Source organism: Ornithodoros turicata, chromosome 2 (genome assembly GCF_037126465.1).
Source record: "Ornithodoros turicata isolate Travis chromosome 2, ASM3712646v1, whole genome shotgun sequence".
NCBI classification, from domain to species: domain Eukaryota; kingdom Metazoa; phylum Arthropoda; class Arachnida; order Ixodida; family Argasidae; genus Ornithodoros; species Ornithodoros turicata.
Window position 1 is genome coordinate 86,443,200 of NC_088202.1, and position 17,086 is coordinate 86,460,285.

The following is a 17,086-nucleotide window of genomic DNA, read 5'->3' on the forward strand; positions in this document are numbered from 1 at the left end:
GCCGCTTCCTGAGAAAATTAGTCTACAAGAGTGCGTGCAGTGGCGGCGATCTCTCCCAGCTCTTTCATGCGCGTTGTGACGTCAGGTCACCCGTGCACACCAACTGGCCGCCGAGAGTCGTCTGCCACGGCTCGGGAGCATTGCTCTGCTTCAGATGCGGGAAGAGCGGGACCAACAATGGTCTCAAAAGGAATTTAAAAAGAAGGCGCGAGCTTCACTATCGGGCCAATGACGTGATTTTGCAGGCTGGCTGCCGAGAACTTGTTTTAATATCTAAACTTAATTATTAAAATAATAAAAAAATAGAAATGACTTAATATTAACTCAAAACGTAAAAACTTTTGATTTCGTTGTTTGTTTCTTTTTTTCAGAGTTCGTCTAAAGGAGCTTCTAATATGTTTCTCATAGACATTATCACGTGTCACAAAGAAGGAAAGAAAAGCTAAACGTAACGTTGGTTCCCTAGTGGTCCCCTAGTGGATCAAGACCAGAAAGTGTGAAGAAGAAGAAGGGCGTGCCTTGTGTTGGGCAATTTCAGCATACCCTCGTGTCACCTGGGGACGTTTGCATCCCTCTAGGATTTGTCATTACAGTTACATTACAGTCACGAGCTGAAGGCATGTGAAGGCACGCTCAATACATGTGGAACGACGTGGCTGTGTGGCAAATATGTTTGGCGCTTCTAGTGACGTATATTCCTGTGGCGAAATCCGCTACGACCCTGAATGACACGGCAACGCCTCAACATCGCACTCTCGGTAGGCGTACACTGATTACTGTGTGTTTATAGGGGTGACTTTATCAAATAATGCAGGAATTCCAGTTCGCGAAGGAGACATTCCTCCAGAGGCGATGCGTTTCATTGAACTGTATAAGAATACGTGGCCTCCACCACTTGACTGCTGCTCCAACGGAGGCACCTGCGTTCACCTTGAAAATGGTACGCATTGCCAATCTCCTCATATTCGTGCGCGAGGCGTAGCTTGTCAGAACCCATTCATATGCTGGACCAGTTGGTATCGTGTCAGCTTGCTGAACCCAAGGTTGCGAGTTAATACACGGCCGGGGATGCTAGCAACTCAGTGGCAGGGTGTAAGATGCTTAGACATGTAATCTTCCACGATGTACATTAAAGCCGCGATTTCAGCGCACGTTAAAGAACCGTCAGGACGGCAAAATGTATCCACAGACAAGCCACTGTGGCGTCGCTGGTGATCATACTTGTCCTGCGACGTAAAAAATCGCGAATTATCATCAATATCACCTTCAGATGCGGTGGTGTTTGAGCCTTTCAGACGAGCACGAAGTGATGATTCCAAAAAGACAACACTGTCGCCTGTCGTAATCATATAAAGAAGAAATTCTTTGACTGTGAGGAAGAGGCCCGGGCATGACCCATCCCCGGGTCTCGCAATTTCTCTCGCCAGCCCTGGTTGTGCGACCCGGATCCAAATCTCTATATACAGGAAAAATCGCTCTGAAACGGTTTGCCCTGCGACTTGCGAGCAGGATTTGTCGGTATATTTCTTCGCTGTTGAGATGTTAGGTTTGGTAACTGAATAAACGGTATCAAAATGCCCCCTGTACGCGTCACTGCTCTGTCTAATAAGTCCGTGCTCTGTAGAAGCGTAACCCATACAGTCGCATGAAGAGTGCAGCGTGTGAAGAAAGAAGAGTGTTGGGGCATTCAGACTAATAAAAAAAAACTGTGCAGACACTGATACGCTCCCTAAAGAGTGGTGGAGGCGCAGATTCGACTTCCAGTACAAATACCCAAACGAAGCTAGAGCGTCGATTTCTAGCCCTAGCCTACGACCTACCGCGATGCTGTATAGCGTGGGTAACGTAGCTCAGACGTCTATATACTCCTTGGCTTTTGGCGCGCCAGAGAGAATCTCGAATCTTCAGTGGCACCGATGACCTGGACGTGGAGTACTAGCTTGTCCGCTTCCACCGGATATCGGGCGGCTTCACATAACTGGGACAATGGGATGTCAAACGTTTTATTCTGTCTGTCTGGGACAGGCTTGCTCAGTTGCTCTGGTGCAAGAACAATGAAAGCCTGTTGTCTACCTGGTCTTTCTTCAAGGAGAATATAGCACAGGCGTTTCTTGTTCTCTTTTGGTTCTGTTCTCTATCTCTCTATTTCCTTTTCCTCTGGTATTATGGCAAAACGGAGCGCCAGGAATGAGTCAGTGACGAGCGATTGCTGTGTGCTTGGAAAATGTCGCTTAGCCCATGCCTGTGAATGCGCACGTCAATGTAAAGTAGTCGACAAGAGTGTATGGTAAACACTATACATATGGTTGTCTTCTTCAGTCATGTGCTGCAGGGGGTTGGAAGAAGAACTGTGGCACGGCGTCACGCACAACTGGTCAGTTAGACCGCACTGCCTCATGATGACTGTGGACAACGCAATCTGGACAAGCAATTTGGGCTTTTCCCGAAAACACCTAGATATGGCTGCAAGGGTGATGACCGGAGGCAGCATTCCAACCACGACCTTGAGATTCGAAATTAAGATTATGACGAGACATTCGAGTACTACATGGAAAACGTTCTAGCCTTACGCCGTAGAGCATATACCCACATATTGTCTGAGCGCACTAAGGTACGACATAAAGGACTCCCTGAAGGTCTTTTCAATGATGTTGCGGTGCAGCAATATGCGATTGTTGACGTCATGGCGAGTGCCTGGAAGCACGTTGAAGAATTGCGCAAGCTTCGCATTGGACCTCTTGCTGCTCACATATGCAGGTTTCGCTACGGGTCGGACCGTGATGAACTCAAAGCTCTCACTCGGAAAATTGTGTGCAAGGAGAACTGACGTTGCTACAAATGCATGTCAAGCGTTCGTCTATGCAGACCACTCAGCGGCTTTATGTTTTTCTCAGAGGAAATTAGCAGAACAGGAACCGTGCATGAAAATACTCCGCGTGACTACGCTGCGGTGCCGCTCCTGCTACCGTCAACTGATGCCGTCCCTACTGCGGCGCCGATGCCGCATTTTTCTAACAGTAAGTTATATTAGGGCACCTCGTGTCTGCTGCTGCTGTGGTATATTAGGCCATATATAATATATCTCGTTTCTGTCACCGCTGTACAGTGGCGGTCCCAAGGGGGGTGGCGTTGGGCGGTCGCCCCCCCCCCCAAAAAAAAAAGCATAGCCTAGTCCAGTTTTCGTTTCTTTCCCTGTGACACTCTCAAGAAGAGCGAAGAGGGCACACCCCCAAACTTGTTACTCATAAGACTTCCCATCGTCTAGCATACCAATCCTTCCCGCTGACCGCAACACACAACAGACGGAACCCTGCTACCAATCTAGTAATAAGGAGTACCAACTTGTGCGCCTTCACTTTTAATACAGTGAAGCTAAGCAATATTTACCAGCATTGTTTGTGAAATGCCACAACGATGTCAAACAAGCCATGTCCGATTTCAATATTAATGACCCTGTGATAACCATGCTAGCTTTCACATGCAGGACTGCTACCCTAATATGAAATATGTGTATGTAAAGCCCTTAATATGTTATCGCTTGTGTGTTATTGTCACTAATTTTGAATGTGCTCTTAATTGTTCTACCTAAATGCGGAACCGTGCCCCCAAAATTGTTAACGAATGAGTGCTCCAGCTAGGTGTTTGACAGAAGTGATCCACTGCAAACAGCTGCCGAGTACTATATGGGCGGCTCGATGCTAGCTAGGTCGACATGAATGCGGTCCAGGTAGAATACAACAGGCTTTATGCTAGGCACTATGCCTAAAATGGATTACCAGTGATAGGATTTCGTGCGAGAAAAGGTTGAGCCCGCGTCCAGAACCCCTCCCCCCCCCCCCTCGCACCCAAATGGATAGCGACTGGCTAAAGGCTCGCAGACGTCCCTACCCCCCCCCCCCCCCCCCCCAAGTACTTCGCTGGTACCGCCCCTGCCGCTATCAGGCACATCTTCAGAGGCAGCGCTCTTGGCCAGTACACGTACAATGCAGGGTACAGACGATGTCTCCCACGTTCTCCAACCTACCAGCGTAGACAAGAATGCGAAGATCAAGACGTGGATCCTCCGGAGTACATTGTTCCCCAGTTTATTTAGGCGCTGGGGAGGTCCCCTGTCCGTGTATACTACCATGGACGTAATTTCGTACGCCGCGAACTGTCGTGGGATTGGGCGACCTCTATTAATCGTCGCCCCTCATCAGCTGCAGAATGAAGTGGCTGTGCAATGATCACATCAGTTTACGTAAGATTTACAGTCGTCTCTATGTAGGACTGCCGTAGACAACGACAGTTCTATAGAGGAAAGTTTTTCTGTGTGATATGAAAAGCACATCACCCAGCGGCCCTTGGTTCATTACAGCTCAAGTCAGTGAAACGAATGTCAGGTTCAAAGTGCACACAGGCGCAGATGTGACAGCTGTATACCAACGTCAGCTCTGCCCCGCAGTGTTCTCTCCGGTTTGCAATAGCCCGCAAAGGTACTGTATGGACCTGGAAGATAGACTATCGACACCAATGGCCAAGTGGAAGTCGACATCACGTGGGACGGACAGACAGCACAGCAGAAAATGTTTGTCATTCAAAGTCTACGACATGTTCTTCTTGGTCGATCCATTCGTTGAGGAGAATCCCAGCCGGGAATTTTCCCAGCCCCACACGCACACCCTAATGCCCCCTAAAAAATCTTGCGACACCCCGTAAAATGCATGCCAGAAAGGCCAGAAGGGCAGCAAATAGGTGTCACATCCCCCCTACGGGGCACCAACTCCCAACTGTCCCCTTCCCAACTCGAGATAAAAATCCTGGAAAAATCACTGAATTCTCAGCAGCATCGGCGGCGCAAAACTGAACGGCGCTACGGCCAGATGGAGAAAGAGGCCCTTGCGGTCAGACGGGCCTGTGGCAAATTTCGTGTGTACGTCTTGGGACTACGCTTCCATGTCGAGACAGACCACAGACCAGAAACCTCTAGTGCCAATATTATCCACAAAAAGGCTGGACGGGCTTACTCCTCACCTTCAACGCTTACGGTCGCGTACGATATCTCCGTCTCACACACGTACCGAGAAAGCAGCCCTTTTCAGCGCTCCAGGAATCCTGTAACGAGCAACGGGGACCCGGATGCGTGCCTAGCATATCTGCAATCATAGAGTAAGAGGCTTTACGATTTACCTATTCTTACCCGCTTCATCCGACATATGCTAGGACGAAAAAGGAAACCTTCGGCACAGTACCCGAAATTAACTTGTGCCACGGAGTACTGCGCGACTCAGTGACCTCCAGATACGGTTCTTTCTCGAGACTGTCGGAAGTTCATCAGCGTTGCGGACGAACTCTCCGTGGTCGACGGTCTCCTGCTGAGGGGAGTATGACTGGTCATCCCGACAACCCTGCGACACCAAATAATGACGTATCTACACTATGTACACCAAAGCATCACGAGGCGCAGCGCAAGAGCTAGAGCAGCTGCGTGGCGGTTGGACATCGGCCAGCATCTACACCGACTTTACCGACTTTATGAAGCGGCGTCCCATGTGCCAGATGCACAGAAGTTCAGGTAAAGAGCCCCTGATGAAAACTCCTCTCCCGGAACTTCCATACAAACAAGGTGATGGGCATGTACCTATGCAGATATCTGTTTTTTTTTTAAGTTTTTTTTTAGATCTCTCACCTTAAGACAACAATGTCGTGCATAATTGCAGAGCCGCATCCGATGTTTGCTCGCTACGGCATGCAGGAAGTCGTCCGATCCGATAACGGCCACAGTTCAGTTCACAAATTCGGAGGATATCTAGCGACGTGCGTCAGTACATACATTACTTGTATTCCGCACTACCCGCAAAGCAACGGGCAGGCAGAACGTGCCGTACAGACGGACTTTCTCCTAGTCAAATCACCAGACAATTCATGACGCCCTTCTGGATAATCGAACAACGTCAGTAACATGCAAATATTCTCCCGCACAACTGCTTATGGGCCGGCAACTGTGTTGCACCGTACCCGTAATGCCCACCACGCTTGTTCCTTCATGGCCGCATCTACCAAGACATCGAAGACGATACAAACAGGAGCAAAGCATGCGCGCGGCAGCCTACAACCAACGACGAAGGTTACGGACCAGAAGCGAAGAGAACTGTCCGACGCGCTCACATCACGAACCTCGTCAGCAAGTAGGCGCGATGCTCTTCAAAGGTAAAGATGAGCTCAAACTGAACAAACAAATGGGAACTAGCATTCCGTAACATAGTGCTACGAAGCGACCTGGGCTGCACAACAACACAGCAGTGCGTACTTTCGCTGGTGCTGCAGTACATAGGGCAGAGTTTATAGTCAAGGACCTACCCCAAAGTCCAGACTTCTTCCGGACTTCCTCAGGAGGGGGAGGCAGCACGGAAGATGACAATGCCTATGCGCTCCAATGTGGCTTAGGAAGCCCAGGACAAAGTAGTGCGTACGCAGTGCAGACGAACTTTAAAACAGCCCAAACGCTATACGGCTACAAACAGCGTTAATGTTATGGTTCCATTTGGTTTGATGCGAAGAGTGCGCATTGTGTGAACGCATGTAAACGTTCGTGTTCACATCAAAAAGGTGAAGACAAAAAGCGAAGGGAAAAGTGGTGTCGTATAAGGCAGACTACGACGAAGATGCCTCGATGGGTTTTCGTAGCGCGAACTAATTGTATCCTGGGTGCTATGGAACATTTAATATGTTGTCATCCGGGGTGGTCATCTCTTCTGAGCTACTTCGACATTACAAACCCCTAGACTACGACAAGGATGCAGCACGTCGGAAAAAAGAGTTACGGCATTCAGTGTAGAAACAAACTGTGCGAGCCGCACGGGTACGCTCCCTAACAATACTTTGTGTGCGACAGATGTCGCAGCACATTGGCTTGCTCTCCAGAAGCACGAACCTGTGCTGACTGTTGTGTAATCCCTGGAGTCCCATTCCGTACTAGAAATGCGATTTCTTTTATAAACTAACGTTGCTGAAAGCAGTGATGGCCAGTAGTTAACTACATGTAGTTAAACTACGAGTTAAACTACCTGGTTGTAGTTAAAAAGTAGTTATCAACTACTAGTTAAACTACTATTTTAAGTAGTTAACTACAGTAGTTAGGTTACTGAAGGCGCCAACTACTTCCGATTTTGCCGCAAGCTTTACGGCACGATTGTGCTTCCGACTTTTACCTTGAGCTACTTGTTTGATGAGAACGGAGGTGCAGAGCAATTGCATCGTGCATGTGTACTAAATCTTCACTTTTAATGCTTGTCTATAGTGAAGCCTCATTTGCTGCGAAATAATTCTGCAACTTAGTTTATCGCGTAGGCACAGAAAGAATCCCGCCGCAAGCTCTGTATTTGACGATCGTAGCAATGGCTTGAGCCAAAGTTTATTATTGCTTGTGATTCAGATTTAGCTGTCCAAGAACATGTTGGTGGACAACGTTAAGTAGTTATAGATGTAGTTAAACTACATTGCAGTAGTTAAAAAGTAGTTTTAACTACTCCCCTGAAAAGTAGTTGAACTACTAGTTAAACTACTCAATCACAAAGTAGTTAGTAGTTATAGTTAAACTACTGTAGAAGTAGTTAGTGGCCATCACTGGCTGAAAGTCACTGTACACAATATATAGACTTCAGTGTGCATTGCGCATTTCCACTAACACAACAACTTTAATGATGGTGAATGAGGAGCTTCATCGTGAGGGGCGATACTCTACCCCATTGCTGGTGGTGATGTGGAGAAATAAATAATGAACCCCTTCACAGTAAGGGTCGAAGTTCTATGGTGTCCAAAAAGTTCAAAAGAGCTTTGAGGGTAGAGCGCTGGTGGACTAGATTTGGCCATTTTCCAATTTGAGACAGAGGAGACCAGCAGAGTGCGGTTTGGGAAGGTTGGTAGTGTGGGCAATGCAGAAGAATGTGCTCTATCTAGATCACCCCAGTGACGGCATCTGGGAGAGTCGACTTGTCTCAAGCGGTAACGCCCACTGAGCTGTCTCCACGAGAGACTCTTCGTGGCATCCGGAAAGCGAGCGTTGGGTAACTCTTCTTAGCATAGATGGGGGGAGAATGTCATTTGTCTATTGGCGGGAAGTCCGGGGTTTGGCACTTAGCCATTGACATATGTAGCGTGAGCTCCCTTGCTTCGGGTGCGCTGTGTACGCACACCGTAAATAGTTCTGCTTGATATCGTTGGGTTTGTAATAGTTCCCGTTCCCCCTTATATCTTTCTCTCTCTTGCGTACTTTGCTTTCTCATCATCAGATTCAGATACAAGTGATGCAGACAGCTCTATAAACAAAGGCTGATGTCATTTTATTTCTGTCCTTACTGAACGAAACTACTAGTGTGTCGGTTGCCTCCAGTTGGTATGTAACAATATAGTAACAAAAAGACCTCGTTCGCCACATATTTTCTTTTTTTTTTTGCTTTGTTTCATCACGAAAGTATTGGCTTTAGAGCTTTGCTGGGAGCGTAGAGGATTTCTTTTATCGAGTCGGGGTGTGAAGCCACCTGTTAAAAATCCGAAATCTGAAGAACAGTTCACATTGCATATTGTATGGTTGTACTTCGTGAAAAAGGAACGAAATTCTGTTTTTGATTAATTTGTCTATACACGCGTGGGCGAATACAGTATTTATACAGCGTGCGTCACGTAAGATTGACCAGAATTTTTATAAAAAAAGCTATGGGAGCAGCATAGATGTTGTTTTTGCAGTTGAGTTCTACGGCCAGGCGGACATCCTCTGGAAGAAAGTATGTAACTACCAGATGACTAATTACCTGAAATTCATTAATTAAATTTTTAATTAAGGAATTTCGGGCAAAAGCAAGATAGCAGATTGAGAGACTATCCTCGTTGAACACCATTCCACGTTTAAAAAATCCTGAAACACGCAAGTTGCGCTAAAATATCCATCCTCGAATTTTGGTATGCAAATGAGCCGAAACCGAAAAAGCGCGCCTGAGGAGCGCATCACCCACGCCGACGGTGGTTTATCTGGGCCGGAAAACGGCTTATCTGGCCAGCTGAGAGGCACCTACTCCAATATATCTCAATCGCTCCAAATCATGTGGCCCTCTGACGTGAAATGAGCGCTGTAGTCCGCGCGTTGCCGGTCGAAACCGAAACCGCGGCGGTTTCGGTTTCGGCTCATTTGCATATCGAAATTCGGGGATGGATATTTTAACGCACGTGAGCGGGTTTCAGGATTTTTAAACGTGAAATGGCTCGCAACTAGGATAGTCTTTCAAACTGCCATCTCGCTTTTGCCCGAAATCCCCTAATTAAAAAGTTAATTAATGAATTTTAGGTAATTAGTCATCTTGTAGTTACACACTTTCTTCGAGAGGATGTCCGCCTGGCCGTAGAACTCAACTGCAAAAGCAACATCTATGCTGCTCCCATACCCTTTTTATAAAAATTCTGGTCAGTCTACGTGACGAACCCTGTATTATAGAATAATATAGATTATAATAAAAAATACAGAAATAAAAGTGTGACCCCTGCGTACATTCCCAATAGACACTAAGGAAGTCTTGTTCCTAGATGTTTCCAAGACACTTCTGATAGTAGACTGCTTAAATAATGCGCAACAATATCATTGTAAACCGTTTTGGTGTTAGCATGATATTATTATGCATTCATCGTGCCAACAGAACGGAGTGATTCTTCACGAAACGGTGCAGGTACGACCACTTGTATATGTCCGCCGAACTTCACTGGTGAGCACTGCGAAGATGACGTGAATGAATGCCGGACACAACGACCCTGCGGACGCTTCAGCATCTGCACTAACCTTTATGGGTCATTCCGCTGCTCTTGTATGCCTGGGTTCGAGCAAGAAGGCGCCCTTTGCCTAAGTACGCCCTGTTCCTGTACACTGCGGGACCGCTTTAAATTTGCGTATTTTTTAGCCTAACACTCGTTCAATGTACAGGGATAGTGACCTGCGAGGAGAGTCCTTGTCTAAATGGAGCGACGTGTGTCACGCGGAGGGATATCTCTGATGTCTGCTACTGCAAGATTGGCTTTGCTGGACGGTTCTGCGAAAGAGGTACGTCCAAAGGGTGAGGGAATACGTATTGGTAGGAAGGAAGGATTCATTGATGATTGAAGGCTTTACGTCACGAGACAACTACATGATAATCAACGGCGGATGCCTGACAACTACATGGTGGATCCTGCATATAGAGATCTCCTACTTCTCTCGGTCAAAAACACCACTCAGTATGACCTCGGTTCGATGCTTATTTTAGTGCTTAAGTCACGTGTAGGAAAACGAAATCGCCCAAGCAGCACAACATCTTGGCCCAATATCGGCAATACCGGCCCAGTATTGGTCCAATATTGGTCCAATATCGGCAATACGGGACTAGTATTAGTCCAATATTGTCCAATATCGGCAATACCGGCCCAATATCGGCAATGCTGTCCCAGTATTGGCCCAACATTGGGTCGAGATGTTGTGCTGCTTGGGCGGGAAATGGACTGGGGGAAAAACCCGGGCGGTGAACCCTCAAGTGGTCGAGATGACCGTTGAAGAAAACGCTAGGTCACGGAAACCGTTATATGTTGCGGCGGGGCCGGTATCTGAGGTTAGAAGAAACCCAGGACACAAAAGGAGGCCAAGGACAATAACACGGTTATCAGGAAAAAGATCTGCCTGCCGTCCAGTCTACTGGAACCTTCCACAAGCGGAGTTTTTCGGATTATTCATAATTGCTTAAAATTTCACCGGAGTACGTTTTTCGTAATCCGAAAACCTGGAACACTACTCATAGGATATAGCTTCTTTTCATTAGAGTGTTTTATACATCGTACGCTATCGCCTTTGCGCACTGAAGGGATAGCGCTGGTGGTTCTGCGCATTCGCGGAGCTCTTTCTGGGCGGCGTTGTGGGCATGCGAACCATCAACGCTATCCGTTCCGTACGCAAAGGCGATAGCGTATACATGCACTAAAACTATAGTGTATGTTGTAAACCGCTACCGGGAGCCCTGCGTCTACCGCACCCTATCAACAGGTAAGATCACCAGAACAGATCAGTCACGCTGTATCTGTCAATAGACAGTTTTAGCAGACTGTCGATAGCGTGGCTTGCGTCGAACCGTATCAACCGGAACCAATCAGTGGATAAGATTCTGAGTCACGCACCACTGCGATTGGTTCCGATAGGCACGATACCCTTATCAACGGTATACTAAAAGTCACTAGAGAGTTTTAGTATACCGGCCATAGGCCACCGGTGGGGCCGGTACTGACGTCATGCCTTCTCTGCGCAAGCGCGAGCGGAATACCGGCCTCCCGGTCCCACCGGCCGCCGGTCGGAGGGGCGAAATACCGCGCAGCCTACCGCCAGCGTACCGCTCGCTTCGCCGGCGAGATCGACAGCAGCGCCGCCGCTCTCCTTTCCGTCTCCGTGCGTCGCTACCGGTGAAATGTCGCGGTAGAGTCGCGCTATACTAAACGAGCCTGTTATACCGGAGCCGGGGACTGCGGTAAGCAAGTCCACCGGTAGCCGCGGTAGCCTACCGGGCACCGGTAGCGGTATACTAAAACTCTCTACTATTGATTCCGGTAGGCACACTAAGTTAACGGTGACATCATCACCGGTCTACTAACACTCACTATTATAATGTGGGGTAATTTCTGGAATACACTGTAGAAAATTGTGGAGACATGTGGCCTTCGTCACTATTTTGATTATTTTTATTTGCGCATACAAATTTCTTACACAGTGATCCCGAACTGCGCTTTTGCAGTGTAACGCTAGCGCAATCTGATCGTACGTAGATCGTACGCAAAGGCGATAGCGTACGTAACGGATAGCGTTGGTGGTTCTGCGCACTGCGCGAACCTCTCTTTCTGTTAGGGGCGTGTGCAGAACCATCAACGCTATGGCTTTCGTACGCAAAAGCGATAGCGTAGGATGTATACTAAAACTCTTGAATATTTGAACTGAGAACAAAAGCCTTTGTACGCCGGTCATTCTCAACTCTTCTTTACCAACACTGGCTAACATTATATGTATAATTCACGTTACCTCGCTAACAGACGATGCAAACTTCGCGGTTTAGTCCTAAGTTTAAGGGACCTTTAATGAAACCGTGCCACCTAAGCTCGGCTCACACTATCGCGTTTCAATGTGTGCGTGCGGCTGCGTGCCAGCGACGTTGAGCTGACAGCAAATCATTGCAACGGAACATCCTTTAGGATAGAACGAAGGTATACGTAAGACACTGTACGCAGCCGTAGACGTTATAATATGAATCAGCTAGGCTGCCCGGCGCTCGATATCTAACGATATCTGATGTACAAATTCCCTTTCTCGTGTGCCCGCGCCTCATTCCATCTTCTTTCCTCCTCACGTCATGCTTATCTTTTAAGTTGGCTTTCTTACATGTCGTACTGTTATCAGGCAAAATCAGCATCCGAGGAGGTGTCCCTGAGTTCTGGTCATGGAGAACAACCCGGCCCTTTATTACGGCCCCAAGCTGAGGTGGTGGACACCTTTCCGAAACGCGAAGCCGCACCTTCATTCTAAAGTTATTCTACGGTCTTGATACAAAACGTGATGCGAATTTTCGAAAGGAAATGACAGGGCACTTTTATATGTGTTTCAATACCCAGTATCAGGCGCGTGTTGCTGAAAGTATACTTTATGTACCCGTGCAGACAGAACAGTGTTACAGACTTAGAAAACAGATTTACGTGTTCATTAAAATGCCACTGCATCCCCTGGCCGCTGACTTTCACTTCATTTGAGAAAACGTAAGCAATGCAAGGAATGTACACCGTATCCTTTCTCTAGCTATTCCAGAATGTAGACCCGGAGCATGCCCAAGGGGTACGTTCTGCGTGAGTACCAGGAGAGGCTTCCAGTGCTTGCACAGCTTTGCTGGATTCTTACCTGCTTACAAGGAGCGCATGATGAGAGCTTTCCTTCAGGAACGGACGCCGCACTAAACGGGCACATCACAGCTGTTGGATTCTCCAGCAGGCATCATTCATACATCACGTTGTGATCAGACACAGTGCAAAGGAAGATCGTCACCCTGCACATCATGTTGCGTTATTTATGCCGAGACCATTTTCTAGTGTGTATTGAGACCGTATGTTTATTGAGACTGCGATCGTCTGAATGTTAACAGTACACATCGCGTTTTTTTTTTTTTTTCATTTTCTGTTAGCACGAGAGTGACGCAAAGTTCGATGTATGTTGTAATTCCTGTTGCCTGTTGTTTGTAATTTTTCTTTACTGTTGCTAATGGTAATTAACTAATTTTCAGTGCTAAGCGTTGTGCCTTCCAGCAATGTACCATGTCCCCGACAAATGTACGTTGGCATTTTTACAAACGATTTGCAGGCACTCGGAAGATGCGTTTCCTAAAGGACACACCGAGTTATAGTGTTGTTCTAGCAAATATTGGCGGATGCTACGACGTTCATAGGCGGTTTTACGATGTCGGCTTTTCAGTGGCGGCGAGAACGGAATCTGCCTCTACTGCCGGCGCTATTATGGCGAATTTGGCACCTGGATTCGCGTCGTAAAATGATGCCAACGCTTCCTCGTACACCCAGAAACGCGCCCTTTTCTCTGTAAAAGGAATGAGAGAACAGGCAAAGAAGAAAAGAAAAAAAAAAGCGAGCCGGCTGCGAACACAGAGAAATGTGTTTCGTGTAAAGCGCAGTCCACTGTTGCGACAAGCCATTACCTGATTCTGCCGTCCGAATAACACACCTAGAAGCACCCGCTTCACCGCACGCACATTATATACACGTGGCGGGCTCCTAGCTAACGTCGTTGCATTGATATCGCTGCATTTTGCATTAACGGTCAAAAAGAAAAAGAACGCGCAAACCTCTTGTTTTCAACGAGTAAGGAGACAGAAGGATATTATTCTGAAGTCGGAACGAGGGCGGGGTTACGTAGCGATGTTCTGTTTTAGCTGTGTACATTCTGGTACGAAAGATTTTTATGGTACAAAGCGTGCTTGCCGTGCTAAGGGGGGCGCTTTTGTCCATGAAAGAAGGAAGTCACTGAAAAGGTTAGCCAGCTGTAGGACTCGAACCCACATCTTCTGGATTGCCCAAGATTGCCATCAGAACGTCAGTTCCCATCGCGCTTTCGTCCATATCCCATTTCCTTCGTTACCACTATATACCTTCATTAATTAACAATGCCACGTGAGAACGTAGGCAAATTGTCACTGCTTTGGTGTGCTGAGGATCAGAGCACCATCACATTGGCTTCATGGCCTGTGCATTAAAGGAGCATGAAAGGGCACGAAAAGAAATATGTCAGGAGCAGTGCACAAGTCCTGGGATAGATACTAGCACAAGAAGTACGAGGGCAGCGCGCAATCCAGCACGCAAGAGAACTTTCAATCTCGTGTCTCTTCCCTTGGCTGCGAGTCTGCGACGTCAGCTCATCCGCCCAATAGCGAGTTCTTTTTCTTTCTTTCTTTTTTCTTTTTTGTCGTTATATTTGACGTCGCGCGTCCAGCGTCTGCCATAGAGCAGTTCCTACAAGTAGTATGCTCATATCACGCGCCCTCCATGCTTCCTTAAAACCTCTAATCGTCACCGACGAAGTGGCATTTCCAGTGGAACATCAACCGTGATATGGCTGGTAATACTTGAGAAGGTAGCAGACCAGATAGAGGGCGCTGTCGCATCCTTATTGGTCCATTCATTGTGGCCTATTGCGGCCTATAGGGACGGGAGAGAAAGGTATAGCACAAGTTTAAGTCAGACTCGAACGCATTCAAACTCACACGAAGGAGCCCATCCAAGAAATGTCGTTTAGGCGCTGCCGCCATCTTCACACTGGTTTCATGGGCGGTGCCACCTCGGCGACAACAAAAAATTGTACGTTTTGTTACCACTGCTCCCTTTCCTTGCACGTGTCAATGATGTCCACAACGTCTCACATGACATCGTGCTGCTGACTGCGAGGACAGTGATCTTGATGAGTGACGCCATTTGATAGCTGCATACGACGATCTACTCATTTTCCGTTGGGTCACGCTATTTTGCATGACGAGCTTTGGCTCATGTTTTGAGACGCGCACATATCCGATAAATATGATCGTAAAAGGGCTGTAGAAATTTTTTATATTTTCATTCATTGCGGAAGTGGTTCTCCAAATTATTTTACTGTCCTGGTTTTCCACAGTCTGTATTTTTTAAGTGAGAAGTAAATTTTAAAAATAGTGGGGCACGCGTATTATGGGTAAAATTTTAATGCCGGATGTTGAATACCGCGCCGTACAGAGACACAACGGCACTCGATAAAAACGTTCAGGGTCTCGACGCGCTGTGGAAGACGTGCTATAAAACTGCGTTTTCGCAAACTCCGGAGAACGTTCTCGCAGAAACGCCTAGCCAGAAAAATGGGAGGGGTTCTTTGGGAACTTTATATAAGGAGGAGGATTTCACCCACGTCCCCCCTTTCCCAAATGCACTGCTGAGTGTACGAGTTCGGAGGGGGGGTTAGAACCCTCGAAACCCTCCACCCGAGTACGTCACCGCTAGAAACGATAATCTGAAACACTGTTTTCTCGAAATGATCAGCGCCGCCACGACAAGCAACTTCCGCAGATTTACGCGGGGCTGCTTTCCTATAAAGAATTATGAATTAAATAAAGGCTGTTGATTAAGTGATGTTGATTGGACACTCCCTACGAGATAAGACATCAGTGTTGACCAGGAAGTACACCTATGTGACGTGCAGTGATAGAAAACGCAAATTGTGAAGCCAGCATGATGAACCTCTCATTTCCTCGCCTTCTGTAGCACTCCGCCCGAACGTGTATTGGATCCTTCGTCCTCCTGAAACCTGGCTGTCTTTGTGCTACATATAGAGGTTTACAACAAAGTAGGAGGCGGCAGACGTAGCCAATTTTGCCTGATCCCTTCGGGGTGGTTGTGCCTGCGCACTCGATTTCTTCGTCACAGTTGCTGGCGCCACATATTGGCTCCTAGGGTGCGCTTTTGTGGAGCTCTAATATTAAGGGCGTATACTGTACCTAATGAAAAGTGTCAGCACAAGACCTAAGCCCTATGATAGATGCATAAGGTCGCTACCTGCTCCCTACGAGAGCCGAATGGATTTGCAGCTCTGCGAAATGGTTGAGGAGTGCCTTGGTTCAAGGAGCGGCTGTGTCGTCCTGGCATTTGCTATAGAGGCAAAGTAGTAAACGTAGTCACATGTAGTTTATTTAGAATGGGCTAAGCTGTCTCGACGCCCTTGATATACCTATGGGTGGTTTGCAACTTCCTGTCAAAACGACGTAAGGGAAGTTGCAATGTCACGTGGATTTACGCTTCCGGTCCGAAGTTCTGCTGGAGTCTTATAGAGTAAGTGCGATTTTCAACCTAAAATAAGCTAATGTTCCGGGCGTAAATACACTAATTCAGCGGAAAAGGGACATATAATGTATCGCATACCCTTGGATCCTGCGCCTTTGGAAAAATGTTGTCAACGTAAGCGAAAATTGAACTAAGGGGTGTAGGCACTTGTCACCAAATGTCGTGCTGTGAACTTATCACGTTGAATTGTGCATGGCTGTGATAAGATTATCAACTCATAATGTGAATAGGATATTACTAAAGCCACAGCTTATTCCCAGACTAAAAGAAAACGATTACCTGCGTACTATCGTCAGAGTGCCGAAGATTGTAGCGTAAAATACTGCCTGCACATTTTGTTGCGCCATATCTGAAATGTTGCCTGTTATCTTTGTTATTTGAAGCGTCAAATTGACCGCATTGTAACAGAACATTTCCCGTAGCAAAAGATTGCGATTTTGAAGCGCACGCCGAACGAAACCGAAACATGCACGACGTGTCACGAAATATTATCTTTGTCGCAAGAAAAGTACGTGCGAAGTATTTGTTACAGTACCTTACTTCTTTGGGGTGCAGGCATTCCCAGGAAAACTCATCTTGGTTGTCTTTTAAGCCAGATGGTAGAAGTTTTGCTTTGCTCCAATTGAGCGCAATTTCGGACCGGAAGTTTGAAGACCCAGCATGCGCAGCGCCACTTCTCAACTTGAAAACCACCCATTCCGAC

General features: G+C 47.2%; 1 protein-coding gene across 1 annotated transcript; it reads left to right on the forward strand.

The window, feature by feature from the left end:
* Positions 1 to 517: 517 nt before the first annotated feature.
* On the forward strand, positions 518 to 13,304 carry LOC135383810 (delta-like protein 1). The gene is made up of 5 exons (XM_064613126.1): positions 518 to 758; positions 815 to 940; positions 9,696 to 9,869; positions 9,947 to 10,063; positions 12,821 to 13,304. The coding sequence occupies exons 1-5, from the start codon at positions 641 to 643 to the stop codon at positions 12,973 to 12,975; spliced, it is 690 nt and encodes a 229-aa protein (XP_064469196.1). The 5' UTR covers positions 518 to 640; the 3' UTR covers positions 12,976 to 13,304.
* Positions 13,305 to 17,086: the final 3,782 nt, after the last annotated feature.

Coding starts and splice junctions, on each gene's coding strand:
- LOC135383810 (XM_064613126.1), top strand. CDS start 641: ATGTGGAACGACGTGGCTGTGTGGCAAATATGTTTGGCGCTTCTAGTG. Junction 9,870..9,946: donor AGAAGGCGCCCTTTGCCTAA/GTACGCCCTGTT, acceptor TTCAATGTACAG/GGATAGTGACCTGCGAGGAG. Junction 10,064..12,820: donor TGGACGGTTCTGCGAAAGAG/GTACGTCCAAAG, acceptor TCCTTTCTCTAG/CTATTCCAGAATGTAGACCC.